This window comes from Rhinolophus sinicus, linkage group LG07 (assembly GCF_036562045.2).
Source record: "Rhinolophus sinicus isolate RSC01 linkage group LG07, ASM3656204v1, whole genome shotgun sequence".
NCBI lineage: Eukaryota > Metazoa > Chordata > Mammalia > Chiroptera > Rhinolophidae > Rhinolophus > Rhinolophus sinicus.
The window spans coordinates 8,710,904-8,724,864 of NC_133757.1; the positions used below are offsets into that span (position 1 = coordinate 8,710,904).

At 41.8% G+C, this 13,961-nt stretch overlaps 1 protein-coding gene across 1 annotated transcript in view; it reads right to left on the reverse strand.

The window, feature by feature from the left end:
• Nucleotides 1-493: 493 nt before the first annotated feature.
• The window catches only part of WDR11 (WD repeat domain 11), a 50,828-nt gene continuing 37,360 nt past the window's right edge, over nt 494-13,961 (reverse strand). The window contains exons 20-29 of the mRNA XM_074338967.1: nt 9,097-9,205; nt 8,167-8,229; nt 6,917-6,982; nt 5,951-6,128; nt 5,265-5,360; nt 4,503-4,668; nt 3,899-3,996; nt 3,333-3,478; nt 2,516-2,596; nt 494-1,459 (exon numbers count right to left, since the gene is read on the reverse strand). Coding sequence (XP_074195068.1) covers nt 1,303-1,459; nt 2,516-2,596; nt 3,333-3,478; nt 3,899-3,996; nt 4,503-4,668; nt 5,265-5,360; nt 5,951-6,128; nt 6,917-6,982; nt 8,167-8,229; nt 9,097-9,205 — 1,160 coding nt within the window. The 3' untranslated portion in view covers nt 494-1,302. The remainder of the gene's footprint in view (nt 1,460-2,515; nt 2,597-3,332; nt 3,479-3,898; nt 3,997-4,502; nt 4,669-5,264; nt 5,361-5,950; nt 6,129-6,916; nt 6,983-8,166; nt 8,230-9,096; nt 9,206-13,961) is intronic.

The window sequence follows — 13,961 nt, forward strand, 5'->3', positions numbered from 1 at the left end:
TATATCTGGACAATCATTTAAATAATAAACAGCGTAAGAAGAGCTGTGTTTGCCCATGGCCTTTACAAACTCTACCTTGGCAAAGAAAGGACAGGAAACAGACCAGTTACAGGACCCATGAAAGGATCCTGCATTTCTTCTAGGACACTTAGCTAAAGCACCAGCCCGGGAACAAGCTTCCGGGGACAGGCCCTTCTTCATGGGTCTCAGTTCCTTGGCTGAGGAGCAGAGCCTATGAGTCTACCTGAAACGCCTACGTCCTGGTGGGCATGAGGATTACGTCCCCTTCTGAAGCCGCACACTGAGCCCTGATGCCTCAGGCACCAGAGACCCACCTGCCTGGGTGCAGGTGCCGCAGCCCTGTGTCCCCACGGCCCAGTTTCTCTGGGTTCGGCGAGCAGCCTGGACTTTGGGGTTGGGCAGCAGGACTGACTCCTGAGAAGCCCGCACAGCTCCTGGCCTCACACACCGCAACGCAGAGAACACAGAGGCCTGGATGGAATGTCCTCTTTATTTGTGATTTCTGTAAGTCATAGACATTTAAATTCTCAGCAATAATTTATAATAGTCACATCTCATATTAAGAACACACAGACAGATAATTGAAGCACAGATAATTCAAGATTTCAAAAAGGAGGTTACCATGATGCATCACAGGAGGAGTTAAATGCAAAACATCAATGACTCCACATACTAGAACGAAACATAAAGCTTAAAATTTCCCTAGGAGCCTACGAGCCCGAAATCACAAAGTTTAGCAACTGCTTACACTAAGGAATGAACAGTTCTGTGTTTTCAAGGTCAAAAAACAAGGAATGGCTTGGTAAGTCATTTTTACTGCTTAAATATTTCTGTTCTGTTTGTATCTTGAAGGATTGTATATAAACACAGGCACAGCCCATATTTGAGAATAGGTCTCACAAACTTCTTTCACTATAGATTTTTCAAACATCTTTAAATTTAATGAGAAAAACAATTCAGTTACTTGAATTTTAAGTTTAAAAAGATTTAAAAGTTTATTTCCAGGGACTCTTAAAGCTCTCTTTCCAAAGCATAAAAAGTCATACACTTTCAAAACCTGAAGCGTTCACGTTTTTCTCCGAGACAAACACAGGACATGGAGTCTGCTTTCCGCAATGTAGGTGCTTGTACACTGCTGTGCACACGGAGTACGAGAAACGTGAAGCAGCTCCCAGGACCCGGGATGGCATCCCCGTCCGTCTGCTGTGACCTTGACCACAGCCAGACCAATGCCTCACCCGCCTGGCCACGGGGTCAGGTTCCCTGGCACTTATCAACCCGTCATTCTTCAGCCAGTTCCTGCTTGGGGGATTCCAGCTCATTCAATAAATCTCTGCCAGCCGCTCCAGCTTTTGAAGCAAAAAGAACTGCTCCCTGTTTAAAACCAAGGTTCTTCAGACTTCGGGCATAATCTGCATATATCGCGGAGATGAGTTTCTGTAAACCACAGTTAAGGAAAAGGGGCAGCAAGGAGGTGAGTACACCCCACCCAGGCTCCCACCGGCGGAAAGAAGCGCCAGCTCTGCCCCACGTCAGGAGGGACGGAGGGTGTCCACAGGAGGGCAGCGAGGGTGAGTGCAGGCACCCGTCCCAGGGGAGGGCCATTCCTGCTGAGGAGGCCATGGCCCAATCTGTAAGGTCACTACACTCAGCACTGGCTGAGCCCAAAGCTGCTCCTTCTCCCAGAAGACCCAACTAACATCCTCCCAGATTCTCCCACCACCTAAACACCACTAAAGACTGGCAAAGAGAAAGATGACAGAAGAGAAACTTCCAAGCAAACCTTCGGACTACATTAGCATCTGAGAGGTTGGCAGTTTGGGGCAGATACAGTTTCGGTGAGAGTTTCTATTTACAAAGCCTGCCCCAAGGCAGGATTCCAGATACCTGGGTGTTGGGTGTTTAGATGGGCCTGTTTCACGGTGTCCTGACATTCAAAATGGCTCCTTCGAACTACAGGCAAGGTTACAGTGCCTAGCTATATGATCTTGAGTAAGTTTAAGTATAATTTTCTGTAGAAAACACACAGAAAACCAAGTATGTGCCATGTAGAAACGATACCGCACTGTAGTAAGTCAAGCAAAGTGCAATGAAAACAAGCAGGGCCCTGCAAGCACAAGGAAATGGGAGTTACGTCCTCAAGTGCATTCTCTTCAAACAAAAAAATGTGACTCAACTGACGTCAAGAAGTGAGATGTCCCTGGGGATAGGGGACCGCAGCGGCTTGCCTACATGATGTGTCTCTTTGAACTGCTGTGTCTTGTTCCACATTGGACCGTCACTGTCGATAATAGTGAGCTGATGCCAGCAATGCAACGACCTCTTTCTGATTCTTTCCCTCTCATTTCTCCCTCCTTGTTGGTTTTGGTGAATCAGAGTATGGACCCTTCTAGATGTAATACCGCTCCCGCCCAGGCAGCACGACTAGGAGGAATCTTAAAACCCACTCCGGTCATTTGCTTCCTCCTCAGCATGAACATCCAGGCAAAGGATATGTGTGTCCTCACTGACCTCAAAGGCACCATACTTGAGACAAGCTTCCACAAACAAGGCAGCTCGATCGAAGTATCTCATGCTGCTCAACAGAACAAAATGAGAGTTAGGCTTTGTGATTTCCGGCTTTGGGGGTAGAACTATCCAAGGACATGTTTCTATATAAGGATTGTACACATGTCACACTATCATCACCTTTCTAACTCCTGGCTTACAGAGGAAAGGAGGGGAGCACACTCATGTCCCTAACCCCAGGCTCTTTTATTAATACTTAAAAAATGTGAAATAGTTGAAATACATAGACATCTACAGCTAACGCAAGTATCCACGCACCCACCGTCCAGATTTAATGCGTAATCTTCTGCCATATTTGCCTCAACCTCCCTCCCTTAGTTTTAAATAAACAAAAGGTCCCATAATAAGCTAAGACCATCTTTGAGATGCTCAGGGCAGGCGTCACCAACTTGCCACACTTTCTGTTACCCTTCCCACTGGTCTCTGGCCTCCATCTCAGTCGCTCTATTCAAAGCTGAATTGTCCCCAATTCTCTAAAGACTTCTTTTATATTCCTTTGAAATGGGTACCTGTTAAGTTTCACCAGTGTGTAGGCAGAAAAGTATCATAGCTCCTAGAGCAAATGAAGAATTAATAAACAAGGACTATTCCATTCCCTGTAGGTTTATACAAATAAAACTAGCAAGTATGCTTCTCGTTTCACTCTAGGCACCAAGTACTGCCATTCAGCTGGCAGAGCCTCAAGGGAGAAGGAAGTGATTAATCACAGGCCACTGTGACCAGCCATGGGACTCTGGGTGTACCTGTGAAGCATCTCAGCCACGCTGGAAAAGCAGCCCAGGGAGAGGAGAACCAAAAGGGCCTTCGACTTCTGGTTGACTTGTGGAGAGCAAAGATGGTCAACCCACCTCTTTAAAACATCAGCACACTCTTCAGAATTTAAGCGGACCTGAGAAAGATGCCATGTTAAAAACAAAGACATCCTGCACTATATAAACAAATACTTCCACTGAAATGGGATCTGCTCCCGGCTTTGCTCCATCAGCACACTGCCCAATGCGGCTGCTTACCATGTGTAGCCATGGTAACGACCCGAGCCCGAGGGCCTGGGGCCTGGCAACACCTCTGCACTGCAGTCTGGGCTCACACCCCGGAGGGGAGAGGAGCCCGCTGCTTTCTCTTCATTGCTAACTTCATCTTCTAGTAAGAAGAAATGGAATTTATACTAAGAAAGAATAGGAGGATGAGAGTTTTAAGAAAATGTTTGCAAAGCAGCTTTGCAGCCAAAATATGCGTCTAAGTCATGAGTGGAAAGTTTGAGACCGAAATTTCTATCCTAAGTGTTCAAGGCACTACTGGAATCACCTACTTTTGCGAGCCATGCTGCCCGGGTCCACTCGCCGTACGTCTGCAGGTAGCGGCAGGCGTCTGCAGCCTTGTCTATCAGGCAGAGCAACTGCACGCCCTCTGGAAGACAGAACAGCGGCCCCTCGTGACCATGCAGCTCACTCTCTGACACGTCACTAAGAGGAAAATCACCATTTGATCTCATCTAGCCTTGTGCGTACATCTGCTGGAGACACTCCTGACTTAAATGTTAATATTACGTATTATGACAGAATTCTACAATGTTACCACTCAAATAACCAGGTAGGTAGCACGATACAGACCAGAAAATAAACAGGTAAAGCATATCTCACTCACTGGTTTTCATCGTTTTCATTTGCCCGGGTTTGTCCAGTTTATGCCTACTGTCTTGGCAATTAGAAACAGCGCCCCTTCACTCTTAAAAAGTGTTCTGGTTTAGATGATTAAATGATATGTTTACCTGCTAAAGAGCTAGTAATAATCTTTCTATCTTTCTCCAGCATATATAAAAATGAAGGGAATATTCCCTAATAACCAAACCCTTTGTGGAAAGTGGGCCTCATTTTCTGGAGTATTGGTGAACACACCCATAAAGCACGTCTTACCTGCCAACTTGCCATTGGCAATCATATTAGTTGCCACCAGCTTAATGGTGCTCTGGGAGGGGCCCGACGAGGTGACAGTTGTGACCAAACAGGCTTTCAGTGAATCACAATAATAATGCTGGTTATCTGCACTTGTTTCCAATAGCAACTGCACAGCTCTGTCTGTCTAATAAAGAAACAGTTCTTCTAATTATGAGATCGTCTTCCTCCAACATAACTTTTGCATTTCATAATTTGAAACACTGAAGTTTATAGCTGGAAGAGTACTTTCATTTTCCAACACTGCTCATGAACGTGTTGTTTACATATACAAAGTACTTTACTGCTTCTTCGGGACAAATGTAAAACCACAGTCTGGTTTAACTAGGTGTTCCAGGAACTGCTTATTCTGGCTTTGCACCAGTCAATTCAGAGATACAAACAAAACAAGACAAATAATCAGGTCTCGTTTGGCATTCTGGAAGCCAACACTACAAGCAGACAAGCTGATTAACCATATATTTTCACTTTCTTACAAGATTTGCTGGTTTTGTCTTGAGAGAAAGCCTAAATTTACACTTATACTTCCAGAGAAACACTCTGTGTGTGTGTGTGTGTGTGTGTGTGAGAGAGAGAGAGAGAGAGAGAGAGACAGAGAGAGAGAGAGACAGAGAGAGAGACAGAGAGAGACAGAGAGAGAGAGAGAGAGAGAGAGAGAGGATGTTCTGAAACACTAATCAACTAGCAACTCCATGAACTATGAAGTTACGAAAATTCACTTACTTGACCCAAGAGAAGTAGTTGGTCTGTACATTTCCGTGTATGATCATAAGTTGACCTTTTCACTTCCTGCAGATTAACCCTTTCCAGCTGAAATTTCTAGAGTAGGGGGGAAAAAAGGAAAATTGAGCCTGGATTATAAGACTTTTAAATTATTTAAATATAAATAAGGTTATTAACCAACTACAGAAATACAACAGTTTAATAAGAATTTGGAAAGAAATAAATGTTGAAATGTATTATCATTCGTGTGCAAGTCTGCCTCCTTATAGAAATCAGCATGTGAGTAGAGCTGGATGAAAAATCCCTACATGTACTGAAGTAATACACTATAGAGTAAAACAATTATGAAGCTACATTTTTATATATAAAATAGCAAATTCAAACCAAGTGAAAGAAATACTTGTTATTTATAGAAAATTAATACAATGAGAGAATTAAGATAATCCTTGTAAGTTAAAAATTTTTAGGCAAAGGAAAAAAATCAAAAGACTGTTAACAAAAAACTTTGTGTGTGTATTATAAAACTCAGTAACAAGTCCTGAGTCACGTCTTCTTTATGCAAATGTGCCAAGGCTCTCAGTTCTATTGTGTGGACCTCAACTTAGTTCCAAAGGTTCCCAAGCTTCAGATAGTTACAAAGACGGAAGTAATCAAGATGAGGAAAGTCTCCTACATGGAAGTAATACCTGAAAGTAGGCGTTCTCACAGAGTATGTCGTAACCTATGTCCAGGGGGTTGTTCACTTTGTCCCGAGCAGCAGGCTCTTTAACAGCCGGGGTGCTCACAGACTTCCCCTGGGACAAGCTGTGCAGGTAATGAGCAGCGACTGTCCAGAAGTGCAGCTCTGATTCATCGCCGTAGAGCCTGGGAACGTGAAACCAGAGTTGCTCCTGAACTCGCACAGCAGACCTGGGCCTGGACGGGGCTTCCCACAGTAGCCCAAAGGACTAGGAGCACAGTGCTGTCATATGAAAAAGCACTGGGGACACTGGTGAGGGACTTGGCAGGGTCAAAGTGTCGAAGCAGCAAGTTCCCCAGCCTTTTACTGTGGCTCCCACAAAACAGGGGCCTGACTGCATACGGTCCCTTCAGCCCCAAACCTCTGTGTGTTGTGTGTTAGGAGCAAGGCCACGGTTTAGAAGCCTGGGCCACGGGGATTTATCTGGTTTGCCATTAGCAGCACTTCTGACCTGGACCACAGCATCACATGAAGGAAGAAGTTCCTCTGGGATAACTGGCTAGATGAGGAGGGGAAATAACTTGCAATTTATTCTCTGGGGAGGGGAGGGAAATGTCTTTTTTACAAGTGACAACTCTACTGTACGGTGAAGAAGTGCAGGGTACTGCTTCTAAATATAACTTATCAGTATATTTTAGGACATGCCCTTTGTCGCTAATATTTTAAAACACGTATTTTAAAAAGCTGTGTATAAAGGAGGCTTTTCATTAAAGAAGGCCTAGATTTCACGTTTAAAACAGTTTTACCTAATCATCTTACTACTTTCTAAATTAATTAAGTCATATGTTAAGGACGAACTAAAATATTTTTCTACAATTTAGATTTTAGAGTCTGATCTTAACCTAAAATCCGTGACAAGAGAAATGAGTGAACCCGAAATTTTCTGTACACAGCACACTTGAAACAGCGTTACCTTGAAACAAGCAGGCATCTCTGCAAGAGAGTGAATTCTGGATCGAGCAAGAGTTTCTTTATGTCACTGCAGACGGGAATCCAGATAAAGGCGAGACAAAAATGTTTAATTCAACAATAAAGCAAGGAGATAAATCAACATACTCTAGAAATGGAAAATTCCATTCAAAGGGTACGTTTAAAACTTATGAAAGACAGTTTGCCATGTCCCTAACATTAAAGAAGCTTATTGGGCACAGAGTGTGTATCTAGACGTGGAGAAGCGGTACCCAGAGGACACCACAAGGGCTGTGAGCCTCTGATTCTGGCTGACATGCTTGCAACAACAGCAACTCCCATTTTTGAAAATACGAACAGCTGCCTAGCGATGGAACAACAATGTCATTATCAAGAAATGACTTTGCTAATAATCAGGAACAGAATATACCTTAGAGAAGATGCGTTCGGAATTAACTTCTGAAACTATCCCCAAAATAAACTATTTAAGGAAGAAGGGCTAGTGTTTTTATAAGTTAGTATTTCTAAAATAGCCAAATATATAAGTATATTCATAAATTGGCGGGGGGGGGAGAAGAAAGATCTTCTTTAAATCTATTCTTTTCCATTTAAGCACAAATATCAACCTTTGAACAGAGGAAAAAAATAATTATTTTGAATTTGACATCAGCAAAACATTCTATTATGGCTTACTTATTAAATATAATTAGGTGTGACAGATTCTAGATTGCAAAAATGTGTTATGTTTTACCAAGAACTCCTTGTGGTCCTCTATTCTACTTCCTTTGCAATATTACTCCTAATATATACTTCTAAATGCTCTTGGCTTAGGGAACATTCTGATTTCTTAGCCAGAACTGTGCACACAGCACCTGACTCGGGGAACTCATTTGAGAAGCGGGAAGCTGACACCCAAGCATCGCCCTGCCCTGTTAGGTCCTGTCACAGGAGGCTTCTCAGGGCATTTGTGGTGGAGGCCAGGGGGCTGCGAGGACACTCGCATCACAGCTTCTACTCTGGCCCAACAGGGGACCAGAGCTCCCTGCCACTTATGAAGTTGTTGAAGACAGATGCTCTGGCAGTGTAACTATGAAATAAGCATGTCTACAAAACAAAGATTTTAAAGTGATAGAAGTGGTCTCTCCTTGGGCCACTCACGTTTTCTAAAACGCAAATTAATTTTAAAAAGCCTAAATTATTATATTTTCTTTCCCATATTCTTATCTTTTAATAGAACATAGTCGGAATGCTTACTTAGACAATGAATTCAACTGCTCTTGCAGGAGATTCTTTATGTCTTCATTTTCTGGATAATCACTGTACAGAAAAGATTTTGAATGAGTTCATTATCTCCACTTAAAACCACTTATTTTTTCACCAGAAGAAAAGCTGTGTTAATACAGAAATAACCTCTTTGTAGCCCTTGGTTAAAAACCTGGTTAGACCAAAATACTCAGGACCCACCAGTTTACTCAGGACCCACCAATCATCTTTCACGTCTGCTTTTAGTCAAAACAAAGAGATGAGTAAAGAAAGTCTGACTTTCAAGAAACCAGAACATTAATCAGTGGGCTCTAAACACTATAGGTGTAGACTCATGCTAATAAGGCATTTGGCGAGGGCTGAAGGGAAGGGCTCGTTCTCCCTGCAGAAGGGACATTCGTGTTCCCTCGGCAGACCCTTCCTGGAGCACACACACACCCTCGCACTGCATTCTTTTTAGTCGCCTACCCCATGCCCACCTGTGCATTCCACATGGCGCAAGTTCCGAGCACTTGTGGGTTGAATGAATAACTACTAAACAGTTTCTGGGAATAGTTTTGCAATGAGGCAGGCATGGACATTTATAAAACATAAAATACCTCTGAAGTAGGCCTATTCTTGCTGTTTTTACAAAGAATTAAGCCTTGGCCTCAACTGGCCCTCTTCACACTCATCATGCCATGCCCCGTGTTCAGACTGCAACACGACCACAGGGCCACCTGAGAGCAGCTTGTGTACAGCCCTCCTCAGGCTCACGCCTCCAAAGGCCCCAGAGGGGTAGACACTAGAGGCCAACTGACGATTCTAATCCTCAGCGTGGTTTTAAGGTCCCAAGCCTTTAAGTCCTGGATTTACTGGCTGCTGCTGATTTTTATAAGTGTCCTTCAACCCCAAGGAAATTAAGAATGGAAAAAAACTTACACATGAGAAATATCCAGAGAATACTGTCCATTCCAAGGTTGGTGTAGTAAGAAAGCTTTCAAAGTGAGAGAGGCCCTTGGAATAAGGAGATACGGGCACCACACAGGCTCTAGATTAAAAAAAAAAGACAAAAGCTTTTTTTCTTCTCAAATAAAATTTGATACCACCATGAAGCTTCAGCTGTAGACAGTTTACAGAGAAGTCAGTAGAGAAAAATGTATAAATCTGGTGGCAAGCAAGAGAGTATGTTTAGTGTACTCACTAGTTAAGACCCACAGGCTAAGAGCAGAGAGATTCTCTTCATTCAAACTAACTTACATATTTTCCTTCCCCTTTTGAAGATTTAGGTCTCCTGATGGTATATAATAATCCCACCTGAATAAACGATTCAACGTGAAGACTTAACACATATCAATATAGCTCATTATTTTAAAATACTAACAATAATCATTTACCAGTACCAGCTTATCCCATTCAACGTCTTTGCTTTTCTAAGACTGTTAAACTAACATGGCCCATCAACGCTGAGCTTCTCATAAAGGGATCAGCTGCATCCTCAGGTCTCACCTATAAAGGTAACCCTTGAACAAAAGGACTATTTCCCCAGACTCTGGGCCCTAGCATCCCCCACATGCAGCATCTGGCTTACTTAAGACAACAAACAGGATTTGTCTGTTTTTCAAGTTCCAGTGCGAAGAAACAGAAGACCCAAAGGCTCCATCAGCCAGGCAGCTGGGCCCTGGCTCCCTGAACAGCTGGACTCCGTCAGACTTTCAATCTTATACACAGTCTCTGGAACCTGCTGGCTTTTACAAAGTCAGCCTCACTGCCCTCCCGCGTCCTGCAGAGCCTGTCTTCCATGGAGTCTTTGGATAGATACAATTACATGAAATGACACAAATCTTCAGGGGGTGTTGCTTTCCATAAGTGACCACAGACTTTACGGTCTGCTGTCCAATACGACAGCCACTGTTCCCACGTGGCCACTGAGCACTGGAAATATGGCGACTACAATGAAGAAAACGAACGCTTATCTTATTTAATTTTAATTAATTTGAATTTAAAAACTAATACTTGATTCAGTCATTAGATAACTAGATAACTTTTAAGGATATTTGGAAGAACTAGGATACATGACTACTTTCACAGTAAATTTTATAAAATCTAAATACAATTCTAGTATTTCTGCTGAAAGCTTGTCCTCTGAATTGAGACATGCTCTAAATGTAAAATACACAGTGCATTATGAAGACTAAATACTTACTAAAAAATGTAAAATATTTCATTAGTAATTTTTAATATTGCTGTGTTGAAATGATAACATTTTGGATATACTGACTTAAATACAATTTTTATTAAAATCAATTTCATCTGTTTCTTTCTACGTTTTTAATGTGGGTACTAGAAAATTAAACTACGTATGTGGTTCAAATTATATTTCTATTGGACAGCACTGCTTTAGGAAACTTTATTCTATGTAGTTAAATACGAATTAAATCATAGATAAAATATTTTACATGGACTTTTCAATTTCTACGTTGGAAAGTGGTCAAGAATAGTTCTAATACCACTTTTTCCCCCCACAAACAAGAGTTTTAATACCAATTCAATAAAGTCACTTTGAATGTAGTTCATATTCAAAAGTCCTCTGTTATCCACCAAGTATCTTGACAGCTGTATTGTCTTCAAAAATCTAAGGTCTAGTAAAGGTACCCGCCTGCACTGTCTTGTCATGTTTCTAGTTTTCTCTAACCTAAGACAGACCTCCCACTTTGTTTTTGATCTCACATGTTTTCATTATTGAAGAGTCAGTGGTCTTAGAAAATGGCTTACATTCTGATTTGTGTATTTCCTGAGCATCATTTTTGGCCAGAGCAGCACTCAGGGGATGTTGTGTGCACCCCACCGCCTCCCATCAGAAGGGGCGTGTGAGTGGGTTTCCTTCTGGTACATAACACTCAATGTGACCATGTAGTTAGGTGGGAACTCACCAAAGCGCTCTCTAGCCAGGGCACCTTTTCCCTTCAGAGTAAGTAAGTAACGTGTGGAGGAGACACAGAGACTGAACTTCCTGTTCCCAGACACTCGTTTACCCAGTAAAAGGACATTCTCTTAACACTCCTGGCTTGAATCAATTATTACCTTAGGAGTTACAAACTGGTGATTGCATGTTTCTAGCATTCTGTTTACATTAGCAAGTGGCATTCTTCTATAAACACAAGCTTTCCCTTCTTGCCCACTCCCCCTTCTTTGAATATTACTATGAAGTGATGGATTTTTTTTTTTATTCAACACTGATATCCATATTACCATCATTCTTTGCAATGCTCATACTCCCCTGAATTTGACAGAAGCCCCTCAAAGCTGGTCTCTATCCTTATGACAGGTTCTCACTGGTTTTCAATTCTTTCTTTAATTTTTGTCACTGCATGATGTCGCAGACTCATCTTGTGTCTTTTCTGCTTTTACCCTGGAAAAAACTGTTTGTCCAAGGAGCCCTGGTTCTTTTTGTTCAGGACATGGAATTTCCTACAGGGATCCCTCCGCATGCTGTGTATGAAGGTGCTTGTTTTCTCACTGCCTTGCAACAGATTGTTTTTAAGCTTTCGAATTTCTGTTAGTGTGATGGGTGAGAAATGGTTTCTTAGTGTAGTTTGAATTTGTATCTTTCTTATTATGAATAAAGGTGATATGTTTTCATATGGCTAAAGGCCATTTGTATATCTTTTATTTCTCTCTGTGAACAATCTGTTAATGACGTGTAAATACTTTCACCAGGTTATCATTTGTATTTTGCTTTGCTTATAGTTTCTTCTGCTCTGACAGTTGTTTTGTTGTTTTTTTTCCTTCCATTTAGTCAAATTTCTCTTTTCTTTTACACTCAGGTTATAAATGAAGGCATGTACCTGGTAAGAACGAGGCTTACCTACCTGTCTATAGAACCATCACAATCAGCACTGGCCGGGATGATGGTGCTTAATTTACTGACTGCTCCCTCTTTCTACTCACCCCTAATTTTCAAGTCAGCCTCTTTTGCTATCAGACAGTAGTAGCTGCTGGCAGTAAGTCACAAAATGTTTGGAAATAGTAAATGTCACGGAACAAAAAATTAACAATACAAATTAAACTTGAATGGCTCAAGGACTGTTCCCATGCTACATGGAAACTACATGGCAGTTTCGTAATCAGTGGACAAATGAAAAGACACAAGATAATCTTCTTAGACAGCGCGCTGCAGTGTTTACGTAATGTGAGCAAGACATTTACAGCCTGAGTAAACTGAAGGAAATGTCTCAGTTTTAAAAACAAAAATGTGTTATTTCTCCAAACAAAGTATTGTCGATAGATAGCATCCCATGAGCACGAACAAACTGAAAGTGAACTCTATTACCTCCCACACGCAAATGAATTTAAATCTTTCTTCTCAAGAGCAAAGATCAGCCATGAAAAACAGGCGATCATCTATCTCACAGCTAGGGAAACTCACCTGCAAGAGCTCACTGACTTCTGCCAAAGGGACAACTAGAATGAAAAGGCAGTTGGCATCATTGCTACTTCTCTTAGATACATTCTGCTTAGTCTGGGCTGCCGCTATCTGAGGTGTTAATCAGACACACACGCAGGCTTTCAGGTGCCTGTATGACAGCAATGCAGGAAATCAGGAACTGAAGAGCCAAGAAGAGAAGCAGCAGAAAAATTACTCTGTCACCACTTGAAGGTGGCAAATGTCAAGGTGAGCAGGCAATCTAGGAAGAAAGGTGATTTTGTTCACGGGGACTCAATGAGGGGGAAGAAGGGAGACAAGGACACTAATGACATTTTGGGCAGGACAATTCTTCATCATCTAGACTGTTCCATGCATTGCACGTTATTTAGCATCCTGGACCGCCCCACACTCACAAGTAGCGGCACATTTCCAAATGCCCCAAATGAAAACTACTAGAAAACAACTGTGGAAAGCTGGGCAGACAAGGAGGAAACGTTTGTGTATAAACCTGATTTTAGAAAGCGTCTTTCCATATGAGCACACTTGGAAAACACGTGTTCACCAGTGGCCCACCAGTTGGGAGGAAGGTGGACTAAAGAGTCTGACACGGTGTGGATACTATTTACAGTGTGTGGAAACTGCATCATACTAGCATGTTACTAAGCATGTCTCACACTCTTGGATTCCTTTAAGAGGCTGCTAAAAAGAATATTAAGATTTTTTTTTTATGCCATTTTTTGCCCCTGATAATAAGGCAGCAGATAAGAAGGGTTCTCCAGGTCAAAACCAGGGATTCCCATCTTCTACATTTGTCTGACATCTCCCTTTACTGTGGTTCGGGGTGGGGGGTGGGGCGGAGAGACAAATGGAAATAAAGTGGGCAGAGAAAGAGAGGACTACCGAAACTCTTCTAGGAAAACAGACAGATTTAAGTCAGTAGTTCATGATATTCTCTACTTGTTACCAAACAGAACTGAAGAAAATATATTAACTGTGATATATCAATGCATCTGACCTAAAACGATTTTATTTTTATCTCACATCAGTAAGTCCAAAATACATTTATAATTCCCCAGAATAGAAATATATTATAGCAAACGTTTTTGCGAGACCAAGTCAGCACGTACCTGGAGGTAAACATACGGATGTCTTCCTCCGAACTCCATCTTTACACTATCATCAGTTTTTATTCTTTAACATTTACCGAGTGTTGTTCTGAGTTTAAAGTTCAATTTGTGGAATGCAGGCACAATTTTATTGACCTTTCTCCATTACTATTTACATTTTTTTTTTCCTTTTTACCTAAGGCCACACCAGTACAGGTTAAATAGAAATGATTTTTTTTACTATTAGAAAAACTGTAAAAGAAAAATGCAAT